Source organism: Danio aesculapii, chromosome 8, assembly GCF_903798145.1.
Source record: "Danio aesculapii chromosome 8, fDanAes4.1, whole genome shotgun sequence".
Classification (NCBI taxonomy): Eukaryota; Metazoa; Chordata; class Actinopteri; order Cypriniformes; family Danionidae; genus Danio; species Danio aesculapii.
In genome coordinates, this window is record NC_079442.1 from 44,714,858 (window position 1) to 44,732,503 (window position 17,646).

The window sequence follows — 17,646 nt, forward strand, 5'->3', positions numbered from 1 at the left end:
GTTGTGCTGCTGATTCTAATGTGTTGCCTGCAGACACCCTGCACAATCTGACCTGACGTAAAAAATAAGACAAAAATAAACAAATAAAGCTGTTTTCACAAGTTTTTTGGTGCACAAAAGTGTTCTTGGAGCTTCGTATGATTACAGTTGAACCACTGTAGTCACATGGAATGTGTTGACATGTTTTTGGTTCCTTTTCTAGACTTTGAACTTCTCAGGACCATTGCTGTCTACAGAGACCTTAGAGAGCTCTTCGATTTTTTCCAGTTGTGTTCTGAAGATGAATGAAGGGCTCAGTGATTTGGAATGACATCAGGGTGATTGATTAATAGCATGATTCTCATTTTGGGGTGTACTTACCCTTTAAGAAATAACATGCAAACAAATAATAGGACAAATGACCAAAAGATAAAACAAACTATGGAATATAGAACAAATATTGCAATGAATAAACGATAGATAGATAGAGCAATATAGCGATAGATAGATAGATAGATGGATAGATGGATAGATGGATAGATAGATAGATAGATAGATAGATAGATAGATAGATAGATAGATAGATAGATAGATAGATAGATAGATAGATAGATAGATAGATAGAGCAATATAGCGATAGATAGATAGATAGATAGATAGATAGATAGATAGATAGATAGATAGATAGATAGATAGATAGATAGATAGATAGATAGATAGATAGATAGATAGATAGATAGATAGATAGATAGATAGATAGATAGATAGATCAATATAGTGATGGATAGATGGATAGATGGATAGATAGATAGATAGATGGATAGATAGATAGATAGATAGATAGATAGATAGATAGATAGATAGATAGATAGATAGATAGATAGATAGATAGATAGATAGATAGATAGATAGATAGAGCAATATAGCGATGGATAGATAGATAGATAGATAGATAGATAGATAGATAGATAGATAGATAGATAGATAGATAGATAGATAGATAGATAGATAGATAGATAGATAGATAGATAGATAGATAGATAGATAGATAGATAGATAGATAGATCAATATAGTGATGGATAGATGGATAGATGAATAGATGGATAGATAGATAGATAGATAGATAGATAGATAGATAGATAGATAGATAGATAGATAGATAGATAGATAGATAGATAGATAGATAGATAGATAGATAGATAGATAGATAGATAGATAGATAGATAGAGCAATACAGCGATGGATGGATTGATGGATGGATTGATGGATGGATGGATGGATGGATGGATGGATGGATGGATGGATGGATGGATGGATGGATGGATGGATGGATGGATAGATAGATGGATAGATCAAATTATAGTAAGAAAGAATATATAGGTAGAATGAATGAATGACTGAAAGATATTCAAGAATTCAATTTACATTCTTATGAAGATCTTTTACTCTTAATCTTCTACTTTAAGAAGACTTAACAAATCTAGCTCCTGAACTTCAACAGTGGTTTATGCAACACGCATTATTATATTTTTTAAATGTGCATACTACATAAATATACAGTTTCCCTACTGTTGTCTTACCTAACCATAATCCTTTACATCATTAAAAAAGACATAATACTTATTATATTCAGTTCTAATTAGGAGACAGTAAAATCGGCCATTCCTCCACCCAAAACAAGGTATTTGCAGAGTGTCCAAAGCAAGCAATAATGGAACAACTGTCATGCATCTTTTCAACAGTGAGTTGACAGAGACATTTAGACTGCTACAATTGTCATTTAGTAGACTCGACAACAGCTTGTTCTGTGTCATGTGGCAGTATGTAATTTCAACATCACTACAGATGATCAAGATCAAAACATATTTTGCAGTTTTCAATTTGATCATGTGTAAGAAATTTAGAAATGTGTTGAAAAAATCTTCTTTCCGTTAAACAGAAATTGTTGAAAAAATATACAGGGGGGCTAATAATTCAGGACAAGTACAGGGTTGTGTATTTCTGTTTCCTGCTTTTAAGATGTATCTCTTGTTGTTCTCACTGTTCTGAGCTGAACTTCATGTTCTGAGCTCTGGAACAGTGCGTTTGTGTCTGAACAGCGTACCAGAGTATTCACCGTCTGTTATATTAAACCAACTGACCGTAATATGGGGGAGCTCCAGGACGATAACATCTAGATGCACATCAAGTGCCTGAGATATAAAGCAGCTCACTGGTTATTTATGTTTTGTAGCACATGATCCCTTGACCGCCACATGAAATAATAATAATATAGTAATTTATAGTAAATACTAGTGTTTTTAACAATACTGTGGGAATATCTAGGAAACTGTACACTACCTGACAAAAGTCTTGTTGTCGATCCCAGTTGTAAGAGCAATAAATAATTTGACCTCTAGTTGATCATTTGGAAAAGTGGCAGAAGGTCAATTTTTCTGATGATCATCTGTTGAACTGCATCACAATCATCACAAATACTGCAGAAGACCTATTGGAACCCACATTGACCCAAGATTCTCAAAGGAAAAATCATTACTTGGGGTTACATTCAGTATGGGGTGTGCGAGAGATCTGCAAAGTGGATGGCAACATCAACAGCCTGAGGTATCAAGACATTTGTGCTGCCCATTACATTACAAACCAGAGGAGAGGGCAAATTCTTCAGCAGGATAGCGCTCCTTATACTTCAGCCACCACATCAAAGTTCCTGAAAGCAAAGAAGGTCAAGGTACTCCAGGATTGGCCAGCCCAGTCACCAGACATGAACATTAATGATCATGTCTGGTGTAAAATTAAGGAGGAGGTATTGAAGATGAATCCAAAGAAAGTTGATGAACTCTGGGAGTCCTGCAAGAATGCTTTCTTTGTCATTCCAGATGACTTTATTAATAAGTGATTTGAGTCACTGCAGAGATGTATGGATGCAGTCCTCCAAGCTCAAGGGAGTCATACACAATATTACTTCTTTTTCCACTGCACCATGATTTTATATTCTATACTGGACATTATTTCTGTTAAGTGACAAGACTTTTGTCTAAGCAAAGTCAGACCTTACTGTCCTAATTAAATAATTAAAAATCAAGGCATGATCATACTTTATTCTGGTGAAATAAGCGTAATTTTTAAACGCTTGTTTTAAATTTTAAATTTGCCTTTCATATAAGCCACTTCTGATACCAAATGATCAACTAGAAGTCAAGTTATTATTTGTCGTTCCTAAAACTCGGATAGCCAACAAGACTTTTGTCAAGTAGTGTATACTGTATATACTAGAGTATTTACAACTTTCTTAGTTAATGAATGCTCCAACATACTGTAGTTTTAACTATATTAAACTGATTGTAATAAATATTATAGTATACATTAGTTTTTACTACAGCAAACTGTGGTGTGTTTTAGTTTTATATTCCCTACAGTGCAATGCTTTTCTTACTTGCATGTATTGTCTTGTTTCTAGTCCAAATATCTAAAAATTCTTAAATCAAGTCTTGTTTAAAGAAATAATATGCCAAAATTAAGTGAGTTTTTCGCTAAAACAAGCAAAACAATCCGCCAATTGGGCAAGCAAAACAATCTTGTTTTTCCTTTTGACATAAGAATATTTTGCTAAAAACAGACTCACTTAAATTTGACATTTTATTTCTTAAAGCACGTTTTGCTTGTCTAGAAAGTGTTTCTTGATTCAAAAATTTCTAGATATTTGGACTAGAAATAACACAGACAAACTAAGTAAGAAAGGCATTTCTTTATCAGTGTATAGTAGTAAAAAACTACAGTATTGGGTCATTTGTCTGCATTACTGTTGACCTTATTCTTTGCGTAAGAGTGGGCACAGCCATTTGAATCTTTCTGGCTTGAGACTTCCAGTCTCATTCATTTCCATTCATTTTTAGACATTAATAACAGCTCGCTCTGCTACTTGAGGTTGCCACCTGATATTTTCTTACTATATTGTTCTGTTTTGTCTGTATAGTCATGAACACACTTGTTTGATAAACAAGTGGTTTGACCGTTTTCTGCCATTTATTATTCCAAGTCATTTCTATGGACAACTGAATCGGAAGTTCTAAAACAATCACAAAAACAAGCACACTTCTGCTTGGACCATCAATTTCAGTAGTTGTTTATACTATAGATCAATAATAGAATTACAACAACATACTAATTCAATTAGTTTACAATAATATATATATATATATATATATATATATATATATATATATATATATATATATATATATATATATATATATATATATATATATGAATTTATATGCATAAACCTAAATAATAAATAAAAATAAATAAATAAATATAAATAAATTTGGTGTAAAAACATTATATTTGCTATAAGCTAGTCAATTAAAAAAAAAAAAATCAGGGACTAACCCCTTACCTAATCTAACACCTCAGAAAATGTTTATGTGAAGCCACTGTCGTCTTTTGCTGGGTGGTAGTGTATTAGTTTATCAGGAGAATGTTACAAAGCTGTTGATTGACACTTTAGAAGAGTGATAATGGAAATATGCACATCAGCGGTAGCCACAGATCAGTCCGAAAGCTCCAGCACACATTTACATACTGCGCCTCTATTTCTGATAGGAAGGCATGATCTGTCTTTGATCTGCTGGGCTTAAATTATCACAAGGTATGTGGCACGTAAACAAAACAGTGTGCTGTTATATAGGCCTTCTCCCGAAAACCACCAACATGAGGAATGCCCCACCCCCTCTTCTCCGCCCCGGTGCAGTCTGAGATATGGGACACTGCAGGTCACACTTTGTTGTCTCTTTGTGGCTTTGATGATTGAGACAGTGGATCAGCTGACGGAGCTGCTTGAGTGAATGGGAGGAACATTATTGTCAATGGACTTCTTGATTCACAATGCCTTTTGGGTTTCAGTAAGAACTTGCTTCAGCCAGTTTAATTTAAATAGGAATGAGTGCATGTTATAAAAGCACTGCAGGCGTACGTGAAGGAATACACATAGACAGTAGTAACACCAAAGTGTCGACCTTAGAAGGGTCAAGCAGAGCAATTAACATCTTTCACATTTAAAATACAGCACAGTCGCAAACAATCACCGCCTATTCTCACCTAAACAACACTTTAGAAGGACTTGCTTTTCAATGGAGGATAACACTGATTATTATTAGTGCTGGGCAAAGATTAATCAGGATTATTCACATCCAAAATAAAAGTTTGTTTTGACATAATAGTTGTGTGTGTATTATATTTATATTTATTATGTATATGTGATACACACATACACAGAAACAAAACAATTTTGTTACATATATATTTAAATTGATATATAATTTGTATCATGTACAAACATACAAGTATATATACATATATATACAAGTACAATATATATATATATATGTGTAGATCAGCAGTTTCTGAAATACTCTGACCAGCCTGTCTGCCACGTTCAAAGTCCCTTAAATCACCTTTCTTCCCCATTCTGATGCTCAGTTGGAACTGCAGCAGATCGTCTTGACCGTGTCTACATGCCTAAAAGCATTGAGTTGCTGCCATGTGATTGGCTGATTAGAAATTTGCATTAACAAGCAGTTGTACCTAATAAAGTGGCCGTTGAGCATATTTTAAATAGAGGATTGGATTTTATAAAATTGTACATTGACCCATTTGACCATATGTAACGATTTTTTATATATAAATGCAATTATTTCTCATTGGATATCCTGCTTCACTCAAAAATAAAAAAATAAATCAGATCATGAAAACAGATTGCAAATGCTATTCATTCACTTGCATGTACCCACCCCGGGTTTGAAGGCAGGAAGTCCGAGCCCAACTCCAATCGTGGCTTTGTTGGGATTCACTACAGAGTTATAGTGAATGTTCCGATGGTAACTAACTCTGATTGGCTCGTCGTTATTTTGATGGATGCCATGAAACGTGTTGATTGGTTCTGAAAGTAGAATTATTTAGATATACAGGTCAACTTATGGGTCTCGACAGTGTCTAGTGCAGGCACGGGCAAACTCGATCCTCGAGGGCCGGTGTCCCTGCAGAGTTTTGCTCCAACACTAATCAAACACACCTGAACACCCTAATTAGTGTCTTCAAGATCACTAGAAAGCTGCAAGCAGGTGTGTTTGATTAGGGTTGGTGCAAAACTATGCAGGGACACCGGCCCTCCAGGATCGAGTTTGCCCATCCCTGGTCTAGTGTCTAATAAACATAGTGCATGCAAATATGATTTAGAAGAAAAATAATCAAAAACCTAGTATTTATCATTAAGGCAACCGCATAGTGCAATCCATAATTAAATGTCCATAGTTCAGTTTCACAGGCACCATCATGCAAATCATACTAACCTGTGCCGGCCTGATAAACTTCAACTGGCCGATTGTACATCTCTGCCATTGCCTGCATCTCAATGTGGTTGCCATGACAGTTGTTCTTCCTCTTTCTGTTGATGTATGTAGTGAAGTCCTCTGTCACATAGTTTGAGAAGTAATCTGCATTTTTCATCTGCAAGCAAATATCGCAGAAAAAGTATTAATTTAATTAAACTGGTTCCATACACATCGATGATCCACACTGAAGAAATAACACCATGTACCAAATAATCCATGCAGTGCTTGCGGACGACTTCGTGCATATCCTGGTCTCCGTAAACCTGATCAGCTGTAGAAAGAAAACAATAGCAGGGTTATGAGTGAATATATGACTAATATATTAGCATTGGCAACATTTTATTGCATTTATTGTAATGTCTGCTGCACAATGGGGATGCAACGATTATAGTTTGGTTGTATGATTACAGTTTGAGGAATAATCACTGTTTCACTGTTTTCACGATTATTGTGCATTAATTAATTAATTAATTTTAAAACAATACTAGTTTAGAAAATTCTTTATATTTTAAAGTGTTATTTATTGCTGCTCAGTAACCAAATACTACAGCACAAAATAATAATAAAAAACAAACAATAGTACATTTCTCTTTCGACTTAAAAATAAGTGAAAAAAGTTTTTGGCATTTAAACATAAGTAATAATTTTACACTGAAAATAAATGACAGAACAATGAATAAATAAATAAATAAATAAATAAATAAATAAATAAATAAATAAATAAGAATAAATAAAAATAGTATTTGTCATCATATTACTACTCTAAAATGTATTCTTTTTAAATGTCTGGGTAAAAAATGTCCCCTTTGAACATATTTTTTATTTTGAGAAACATTTACAATATTTTGAAACAGTAAATATCCCAGCAGGCACAGGACATCAACTTGATGTCAGATTGACGTTGTACCCCAACATCGTAGGGATGCTGCATTTTGTTTGGAATTGAAAAGTCGGGTTGATGTCAGAACCCAACGTCAGGCTGACGTCAATGTCCAACCCAAAATCAACCAAATATCAACGTCTAATGATGTTACAGCTTGATGTTGTGTGGCCGTTACCACTATGACATCTATTAGACGTTGGATTTTGGTTGCCATGATGAATAAATGTCAGTATTTGACATCAATATGATGTTGGTTTAAAATGTTGGCTAGACAAATATCAACGTCATTTGTCGTCATTATTGGACATCAAATTAATGTTGTACTTAGATGCTGGCTAGACATTGAATTTTGGTCACCTGACGTCACGACCTACATCTAACCTATTATTAACGTCTTATGATGGTGTGTCTGCTGGGATGTCAGGCTAAATACTTCAAATAAATCATTCAATCAATCATTCTGCTGTCTTCATTAGTATAATTAGTATTAGTATTTCCCGAACTCTCACATTCAATCTGCCCAGTTGGTGGAATGAACTCCCTAACTACATCAGAACAGCAGAGTCACTTGCTGTCTTCAAGAAACGACTAAAAACGCAACTGTTTAGTCTCCACTTTCCTTCCTAATCTGCAACTGCCTCTCTGGCTATACCACTAACTGTGCTCTCTCTCTCTCTCTCTCTCTCTCTCTCTCTATCTCTTAAAAAAAAAAAATGTTTTACTAATGCTTTGCTTCTTAGACTTTACACACCTGAAACTTGTCTATAGCACTTGTTCACTGCTGCTCTTATAGTTGTGTACATTGCTTCTTTGTCCTCATTTGTAAGTCGCTTTGGATAAAAGCGTCTGCTAAATGACTAAATGTAAATGTAAATGTAAATAAAAACACAGATTTCTGTACAATTTAAAACAGAATCTTTAGAGATCTTTTCTGCTGGAGATACGGTTGTCCTAAAAAACAAACAAATAAAAAGTACATAAAAAATCGTCCATATATCTTAGGAATGGTAAAGCAGAAAATTTTGGCTGTTTTAACACCTTGGAACCGGTACACCTTGGAACCGGTTATCGACGCATGTCTATTAAAAATAAAGAAAAACTGAACTGAACTGTATGTGAAGTAGGGTGTCAAAATTTATTGTTTCTTCGATGCATTGCGATGCTGACGTGGACACTTCGATATCGGTCCAGTAATGTCCAGCTATGTCGCGGTAGAATACCATAGCGTGAGAGGCGATGACAAGTAAATAAAACACTCCAACTACTTGAAAAGCATATAATTGTGCAAAATTCACTGCTTGTGAGTTTGCTGGACAGTCTTTAACTGACCCTGAAGAACTACAGCACACAAGTCGCTATTTCACAACTAGGGAGAAAATGAAAGCTGTAAAACTCCATCTTTGCCTCTCTCTCTTACTTTCTCTCAATTTGGACATTTGACCCATTGGCGTGTTTGTGAGATAACTTATCCACTCCTCTTGGCTGTTAAAGTGATACTTGTTGATTCAGTCATGAGTGTGTCTGTAGAGGGAGTTTTATACACAGCGTCTATTACAGATTACCTGTGATAACCGCACATTATGAGGCATATGTAACCACAGCCGTTCTTCACGCATCTTCAGCCAATCGCAGCTCTTTCTGTTGAGCAGGTGAAGACAATGACCAATCATGGGAGTGTAAAAACTCGCTCCACAGCGCACAAAAAGCAAGTGGAATAATATTTTTATTAGTTTATTTGCTATAAATGCTCATGCTGTCTTCTGTGCATGTACTTGAGTTTTGTTTAAAACATTCAAAGAGTGTTTTCTTTGAGCAGGTCAAATTAAAGATACAGTTCATAGATCTTGCTGCTTGTATTAAAGAACGAAATTGTATTACAAATAATATATAACCATATTTATAGATTCATTCATTCATTTTCAACCACTTTTCCCGGGCCGGGTCACAGGGCAGCAGTCTTAGGAGAGAACTCCAGACTTCCCTCTCCCCAGACACTTTCTCCAGCTCCTCCGGGGGGATCCCGAGGTGTTCCCAAGCCAGCTGAGAGACATAGTCCCTCAAGTGTGTCCTGGGTCTTCCTATCTATAAGGGTGCGCCCTGCCATCCTGTGAAGGAAACTCATCTCGGCCTCTTATATCTGAGATCTTGTCCTTTCGGTCACTACCTAAAGCTCATGACTATAGGTGAGAGTAGGACCGTAGATTGACTGGTAAATCGAGAGCTTTCGGCTCAACTCCTTCTTCACCGCAACGGACCGGTACATCGACCGCATTACTGCTGCACCAATCCGCCTGTCAATGTCACGTTCCATCCTTCCCTTACTCATAAAATAAGAAATTTAATCGTGTACGGAAAGCATTGTCAATGCACCATGATGCACTGAGATATCGAATTGAACCGAATCAATGACATGATAATCGTAACTGAACCGAACCATGAGACCAGTCTAGGTTCACACCCCTAATGTGAATTTGTGTTTTGAGATTTTACTGCAAATGTCACATCCATATTGTTGGAATTGCTCAAAACCAAAACTTAAACATAAAATCAAAAAAGAAGTGGTCTGCAAAACAAAATGTTTTGTCATTAACATCTTGCAGAGTTACAAGGTGCAACTATCCACTGAGTAATCCTCAGGGGTTTGATTATAGGCAAAGTCAGTAACGCATGCATGCAAGACCGGCCGTTCTGCAAGCGCCACTTTTTGGCGGGTTTATCATACTCATTTGTGTCCCCTCGGGTGACTCATAACAAGACAAGAGGCCCAAAATATGGTGCAGATGTAAACAAACAGGCATACCGGCTCCGCTCAGAGACCTACGCCTTCCCTTTCACACTGCGGCGATATGCAAAAGAGCCTCAGCTCAAAGCGCATTCCAGCTAGTCACATGACCGCTAGCCGCAAAGATTCTGAGAATCTCTTAGTCAATTTCCTCTTTCGCAGTTTCGACCCACTTCTGTTGTGACACTTTTGAATCTACGGAAGCCACACTTGCATTGGTAAAAAAAAAACAAGCTCAAAGTGACAGTTCAGATAAATATATCAACACAGGTGCTTTATTTTAAGAAACTTGCACTTTTTAGTTCCCCGAAGAGGCCCTCATGAGCCTATCTGTGCATTATCTGATTAAAAAGAATAGGATGTTTGAAAAAAAGAATGTTTTGCATTCCAATGACTGACTGAATATCTCACTGATTTAAACAATGCTTCATGTATTGCAATGAGTGAACATGTTGTGCTTCGTGGGATATTAATTTGATCTGAAAGAACCTGTCGTTCTGTTCATGTCAAAAACAATACTCACATTTTCTGGCAGGTTCATGCTGCTTTCATGAGCTCGATATAGATGTCCCTCCCTGGGTTTGCTCAGGAAAAATGTGACTCTCATTTAAGCATTTATGGACACACAAGGGCTGGGCGATAAAAATCGGTATCGATATTTATTGACCAATCACCACTGTCAATATTGATAACAAAAGATTCGATATAAAGTTTTGGTATGTAGCACTATAGTTTTATTAAAATGTGGCTGCTGAGCACATGCCTTGGAAGCATTGCGCAACTTGCGCAACTTGGGTAATTATGTGCGACGTGCACATGTTGTGCAAGTGGCGCGCACCTGAACCGTGATCATTTTCTAGCCTCACCTAGTTGAAAGCATCTTAACTTTTCCGAATGCTGCAAGCGCACCGCAATTGATGCAAGTATAACTAACCAATCAGCTTCACATGGAACACACACATTTCAGTTATAACTGCAGACTAATTACCTCAGACAAACACAGCGCACCTAAACACTGCAGTGCTTTTTACTTTTCCTTATAAACTTGCATAGGAGCTGCGGCAATGTTTTGTTTATTTGTCATTCTCTGAAAAAAACACTTGATGGCTACCTAGTTACGAGAGACGCCAGGGGAGCGTGAGTGCAAAGTCAAGAAATCCATGCGCTTGTCACTTCAGGTCAGAATAACAACACACTCAAAAATGAGTGTGGTGGCGAGCAGCAGTGAGTAGATTGTAAATAAAAAAGGATTTAAGGATGTCGCCAGAATGGCTTTTTGGTTTCTTTTCTAGTGCATCCCAGCCACTAGCACCCCATCTGAACAATTTTTTAGCATAGTGGATAATGTAGTTATCCAACTTCACAATTTGTAATGCTGCAATATGTATTTAAATAATGATTAGTTTCATTATGTAAAAGCTCAGATTTGATTATCATAATATGTGTTGTTTACAGAGTTTAAGGTTTACTTTATCATTATTATTCACACCTTGAAGTTTGCTTTGATTGCTCAGTATTTACACTTTACCATTGCACACACTGTATAACATTTTATTTATCAAGTTTACGAGTCTCTTCAACACGTATATTCATTTTATAATGAAGAGATCAGATATTTTATTTAAATATTTTAGTTTTTGACTATTAAAACTATTTGCCTTAGTAATGTTGGTTAATTAAAATAAAGAGGTTAAAAAATCCTAATATTCTTCAATGTATTGTTAAACAATATTCAATAATTATTGATAGTGAATGATATGAAACATGATATCATGATTTTTTTTTTTGCAATATCGCCCAACCATAGGACACACTAATTTATCTTTAGTATTGTGTTAGATTTCTGTATGCACGGTTCTCTAGGGATGCTCTGATCAGAATTTTTGCAGTCCATACAGAGTAGCGATACCTTTGTCATGATGATTGGCTGATACAGGGAATCAATTCTGATGCTTTAAGCTTTATAATGCATAAAGCACATTTTCCCTCTAAGTATGATACTTAAGTGAAGATCTCTCCTTAGCTAAGAGAATAAATGAAGGATGTTGCATATAACCCCTTAAACATGTCTCTTATAACCATTTGGGTGTGAACATGATGAAAGAAGAAGATGCGGGAGATTCTCAAATTTCAAGATGAAAAAAAAACATTATTTAGTTATTTCTGCTTTAAAAATGGTGCCCGATGGTGCCCAGTTAGGTCAACAGGAGGGTTAAAGGGATATTTGACCCAAACATTTAAATGACCTCACCATTTACTCTCCATCAAGTGGATTTAAACCATTATGAGCTTCTTTCTTCTGTTGAACACAAAAGAAGATATTTAGAAAAATGCTGGTTGCTTGCACTCATTAGGGAAAAAAAAATACTATAGAAGTAAAAAAGCACCAGCAAGCAGCATTTTCTAAAATCTGGGTGAGTAAATAATGGCAGAATTTACATCTTTGTCTGAACTATCCCATTAAAGCCTTTAAAATTGAGTTTTTAAGCCATTTTAACTCTTTTGTCTGGATTTACAACAATTAAACGTCTTCTTTAAATAGGTGCAGTAAGACTTTAAGACACAGGCTCATTTGTTAAATTCAGGACGCTGACATTTGAAGCCGTCTGTAGCTAGATCTGATCTCACATAGCAGCTGGGGAATCGGGCATGCTTTTGGTTCAGCATTTGGCCTGTTGTTGGTATTTCCATCTGTCTTACCCTTTCCATTCATTACACACACAGCGCAGTGGATAACCAGACCCAGCTTCAGTGGGTGCTGCGGGGGAGAGTCAGGGATTTCCCTGCGCTCGTTTGCATTAGTCTGACTCATCTGTGATAATAAACACCTGCCTTCGCGTTTTTTCCTGATTTTGCCCCGGATTTGAATAACAAACAGCTTTACTACAGTGTTGCTGCCACGTGATGCCTTGAAAAGTTTGCATGGACAAACAGTGAGCAGTACCAAAGAAAAGTATTTCCTTGAGTATTGTGTCAAACTAAACTTCAGTTCTTCCAATTTCAAAGGCATAGTCTGTTCAAAAACAAAAAATTTATGGTCATTTACTCAAAACCTTTACTTTATTTTCCTGCTCTTGAACAAAAAATACAGAACACCAACATGAAAATCAAAATATGTTCAGCACAATAAAGGTTAGCACAGGTTTAGACAAACTTCAGCATTTAATTCATCCTGCACCATGCTGTGGATACGCATTAAACTCATGCAGCATGTTGTGCTTGGGTCAATAATTACCCAAATTTTGCACACTAATTAATGTTTAAGGCTTCCCACTTCCTTCAGGGCATGTTCAGATCTGGATACTTGCAGCCCGGACTGACTACAGACATTTTTGTCATCATGATTGGCCTATACAGAAACGCTATTGAGTCACAGAATGCAATTATGATCTGTGGTCAATTGAAATCTATTGATTTTTTCTGTCTTATCAGGTAACAATTCAAAGTAATTAAAAATTTCATTTTGTGACTATTTTAAAGAGATTGTTACGATTGTTGTCTCTACTAAATCATATTGAAATGAACCAATTTAGGTGTGTGCTTCAAACGTCAGAAAACATTAGAAAACGTGCAACCTTAAAGTGCTCCACAGACTATTAAAATAAAATGGTCTATCGTTGAAAAAACGTGTGAGCCTTTTAGTGACTTTTCCACATCCAACGTTATGTATTGTAGATTAATGAAGTTAATGAAGATACTACCGTTTACAAACAACAGTGACACCACCAGTATTTTGGAGCGATAGTATCGCGATGCTAATAGAGTACCGGTAAACAAATCAATTGAGTAAATGATCAAGTTATTTAAAGAAAAATAACGCAAAAGAGTAACAGACTTAAATATTAAGGGCTGTTTATTTTATTTTATATACAGTGCTTAGCATTTATGAGTACACCTCTTTTTGAAAATTAATATTTTTATCCATTTCTCAGTGAATATGGGTAATATATATTGGTGCATTTGAACAAAACAGATTTATTAAACTGATATATTTATTAAGCTAATATTTTAGTCACAGAAAATCTTTAGAAATTGAAAGATAATACATTTAAATACATGCAAAATATTGCAAAAATAAATTACAACCTACAAAATTTCAACAAAATTGTATATATTTTTTGTTTCTCTTTATTTTTGCTATTTTTGAAAATGATATTAAATATTTCTTCCAGATATAAATTTGGGTTACTAATTTTTGAACCATTTTTTGTAAGTTAATTTGTTAGATTGGCTCCAGATTTGGCTTCAGTACTGACTAAACTAATATATGCACAAATATAATATTGTAGAGCTTTCTATGGAAATTATTAATTTAAATGAGATATTTGTGGGGGGTGTACTTATATATGCTGAGCACTGTATGTAATGTACACATGGCTAAATTTTGAAAAAAGACTAGAATTTGATTCTATTTTGTACCTATTTCATGCAAGCTGCACAATTAATAAAACACTGCATGCTTCATTTATCGGAATCTAAATGTAAATAAATAGCTTCAGTCTACATAAGATAAACTTAAATACAGTGTCTTTATTCTGAGCATGCAAACCAACATAGTACTCGGGCTGACATTTCTGTTTACATTCAAACAAGTGTCTCAACTGCACCGAAAATGCAACAAGCCCACCGCAACGATCACCCTGCAATGAGACATTTCCCAACACTGAAAGCAAGCGGTTGACCTCTCTCCCACCAGCGGACACAATGATGAGAAGAGGTAGACACTGTATAAAAAAGCGGAATAGAGGACTTCATCTACCCCGAAAGAGCAGCGATAAAATTCATGAGAAATGAGAAGAGCCTGGGTCCACTAAGCAGAAACCACAACCTCACTTCCACTAATGGAGGCCGCAGATAGCGTCTCGATTCTGAGAAAGAGGCAGGCCTTAATTGCACTCGCAGAAGAGAGCTTAGACCTGCCCTTGAGGTCTGGTGGTCACCGATAAAGTTTTATCTACAGAAAGCAGGGCCGACGTGACATTACAATGAGACGAGTTAGAAGAATCTTATTTATCAAAGATTCCCTGGAACTTCACACACCCAAGAGTTTAGGAGCTTCATTCACGTATTTCAGGAGGAGGAAGTGTGTCATAGTGTGTGTAAACAACATGGGCGCATTGCTGAGAACAGAAAATGCTAATGAAATGACAGCTCATCAAGAAACTAAACCTGATGTAATCCATAGGGATTTTTTAAAATGAAGAAGAAAAACTCAAGATTATGACCCATTTCTAGGTTAAAACTGTAAGATAAAAAAAGTGACAACATTAAGGTGAAAAGTCTGATTATCTTCAACCGAAGCTCATAATGCTCATCAGTTTTTGTTCGTGTCAGCTCAAGTACTGCTTATAGAAACACTCATTCTAAAGCTTAATGTTAACTTTGTTTCAATTTCTCAAATTGTGCTTAAGTTTCCGCATGGTTTATGAATGGAAGTGTAGGACTTTTCACAGACCTCTTTAAGACCAGGTAAAAAAAAATAATAATGAATAACAGCCTGTATTTGCAAAGATTCAAAAATTGAAGATGAAATTTCATGTTTAACCCCAATATCCAATTGATTTGATTTTTAAAAAATAGCTTAGTTTGAATAACTTTATGCCAAATCACTTATATATACAGTGCATCCGGAAAGTATTCATAGCGCTTCACTTTTCCCACAGTGTTTTATGTTACAGCCTTATTCCAAAATGGATTAAATTAATTTATTTCCTCAAAAATCTACACACAATACCCCATAATGACAATGTGAAAAAAGAGTTTTTGAAATTGTTGCAAATTTATTACAAATGAAAACCTGAAAAATCACATGTACATCAGTATTCATAGCGTTTGCCGTGAAGCTATAATTTGAGCTCAGGTACATTGTTTTTCCACTGATCATTCTTGAGATGTTTCAGAAGCTTAATTGGAGTTCATCTGTGGTAAATTCTGTTGATTGGACATTATTTGAAAAGGCATACACCTGTCTATATAAGGTCCCAGGGTTGACAGTGCATGTCAAAGCACAAACCAAGCATGAAGACAAAGGAATTGTCTGTTGACCTCAGAGACAGGATTGTCTCGAGGCACAAGGTTGGGGAAGGTTACAGAAAAAATTCTGCTGTTCTGAAAGTTCCAATGAGCCCAGTGGCCTCCATCATCCGAAAGTGGAAGATGTTTGGAACCATCAGGACTCTTTCTAGAGCTGGCCGGCCATCCAAGCTGAGTGATCAGGGGAGAGGGGCTTTAGCCAGGGTGGTGATCAATAACTCGATGTGGAGGGAGGAGAACCTTACAGAAGGACAACCATCTGTGCAGCAATCCAGTATGTATGGTAGAGTGGCCAGACGAAAGCCACTCCTTAGTAAGGAGCACATAGCAGCCTGCCTGGAATTTGCCAAAAGGCATCTGAAACAAAATTCTCTGCTCTGATGAGAATAAATTTGAACTCTTTGGAGTGAATGCCAGGAATTACGTTTGTAGAAAACCAGGCACCGCTCACCACCAGGCTAATAACACCCCTACAGTAAAAGAATGGTGGTGGCAGCATCATGCTGTGGGGTTGTTTTCAGCAGCAGGAACTGGAAGACTAGTCAGGATAGAGGGAAAGATGAATGCAGCAATGTACAGAGACATCCTGAATGAAAACCTGCTTCAGAGTGCTCTTGACCTCAGACTGGGACGACGGTTCATCTTTCAGTAGGACAATGACCCAAAGCACACCGCCAAAATATCAATGGAGTGGCTTCACAACAACTCTGTGAATGTCCTTGAGTGGCCCAGCCAGAGCCCAGATTTAAATCCTATTGAACATCTCAGGAGAGATCTGAAAATGGCTGTACACAGTCACTTCCCATCCAACCTGATAGAGCTTGAGAGGTACTGCAAAGAGGAATGGGCAAAAATTCCCAAAAATAGGTGTGCCAAGCTTGTAGGCATCATATTCAAAAAGACTTGAAGCTGTAATTGCTGCCAAAGGTGCATCAACAAAGTATTGAGCAAAGGCTGTGAATACTGATGTACATGTGATTTTAAGTTTTTTATTTGTAATAAATTTGCAACAATTTAAAAAAATATTTTTTCACATTGGCATTATGGGGTATTGTGTGTAGAATTTAGAGCAAATAAATGAATTTAATCCATTTTAAAATAAGGCTGTAACATTAAAAAAAAATCTTGAAAAAGTAAAGCGCTTTGAATACTTTCCGGATGCACTGTACATATATAGTGGGTATGGAAAGTATTCAGATCTCCTTCATTTTTTCACTCTTTGTTATATTGCATCCATTTGCTAAAATCATTCAAGTTAATTTTTTTCCTCAATGTACACGCAGCACCCCATATTGACAGAAAAAACACAGAATTGAGGCAAGGCACAGATCTGGCCATGGTTACAAAAAAACTTCAGCTAAAGGTTCCTAAGAGCATAGTGGCCTCCATAACCTTTATATGGAAGATGTTTGGGATGACCATAACCCTTCCTAGAGCTGGCTATCAGGCCAAACTGAGCTGTTAGGGGAGAAGAGCCTTGGTGAGAGAGGTAAAGAAGAACCCAAAGATCATTGTGGTTCAGCTCAGTTGTAGAAAAATCAACCATCACTGCGGCCGTCCACCAGTCTGGGCTTTATGG

General features: G+C 36.3%; 1 protein-coding gene across 2 annotated transcripts in view; it reads right to left on the reverse strand.

The window, feature by feature from the left end:
- otud5a (OTU deubiquitinase 5a) overlaps positions 1 to 17,646 on the reverse strand; it is a 63,905-nt gene that overhangs the window by 14,496 nt on the left and 31,763 nt on the right. For both annotated transcript variants that reach the window (XM_056464041.1, XM_056464040.1), the window contains exons 3-5: positions 6,576 to 6,640; positions 6,328 to 6,484; positions 5,770 to 5,918 (exon numbers count right to left, since the gene is read on the reverse strand). In XM_056464041.1, the coding sequence (XP_056320016.1) occupies positions 5,770 to 5,918; positions 6,328 to 6,484; positions 6,576 to 6,640 (371 nt within the window). The remainder of the gene's footprint in view (positions 1 to 5,769; positions 5,919 to 6,327; positions 6,485 to 6,575; positions 6,641 to 17,646) is intronic.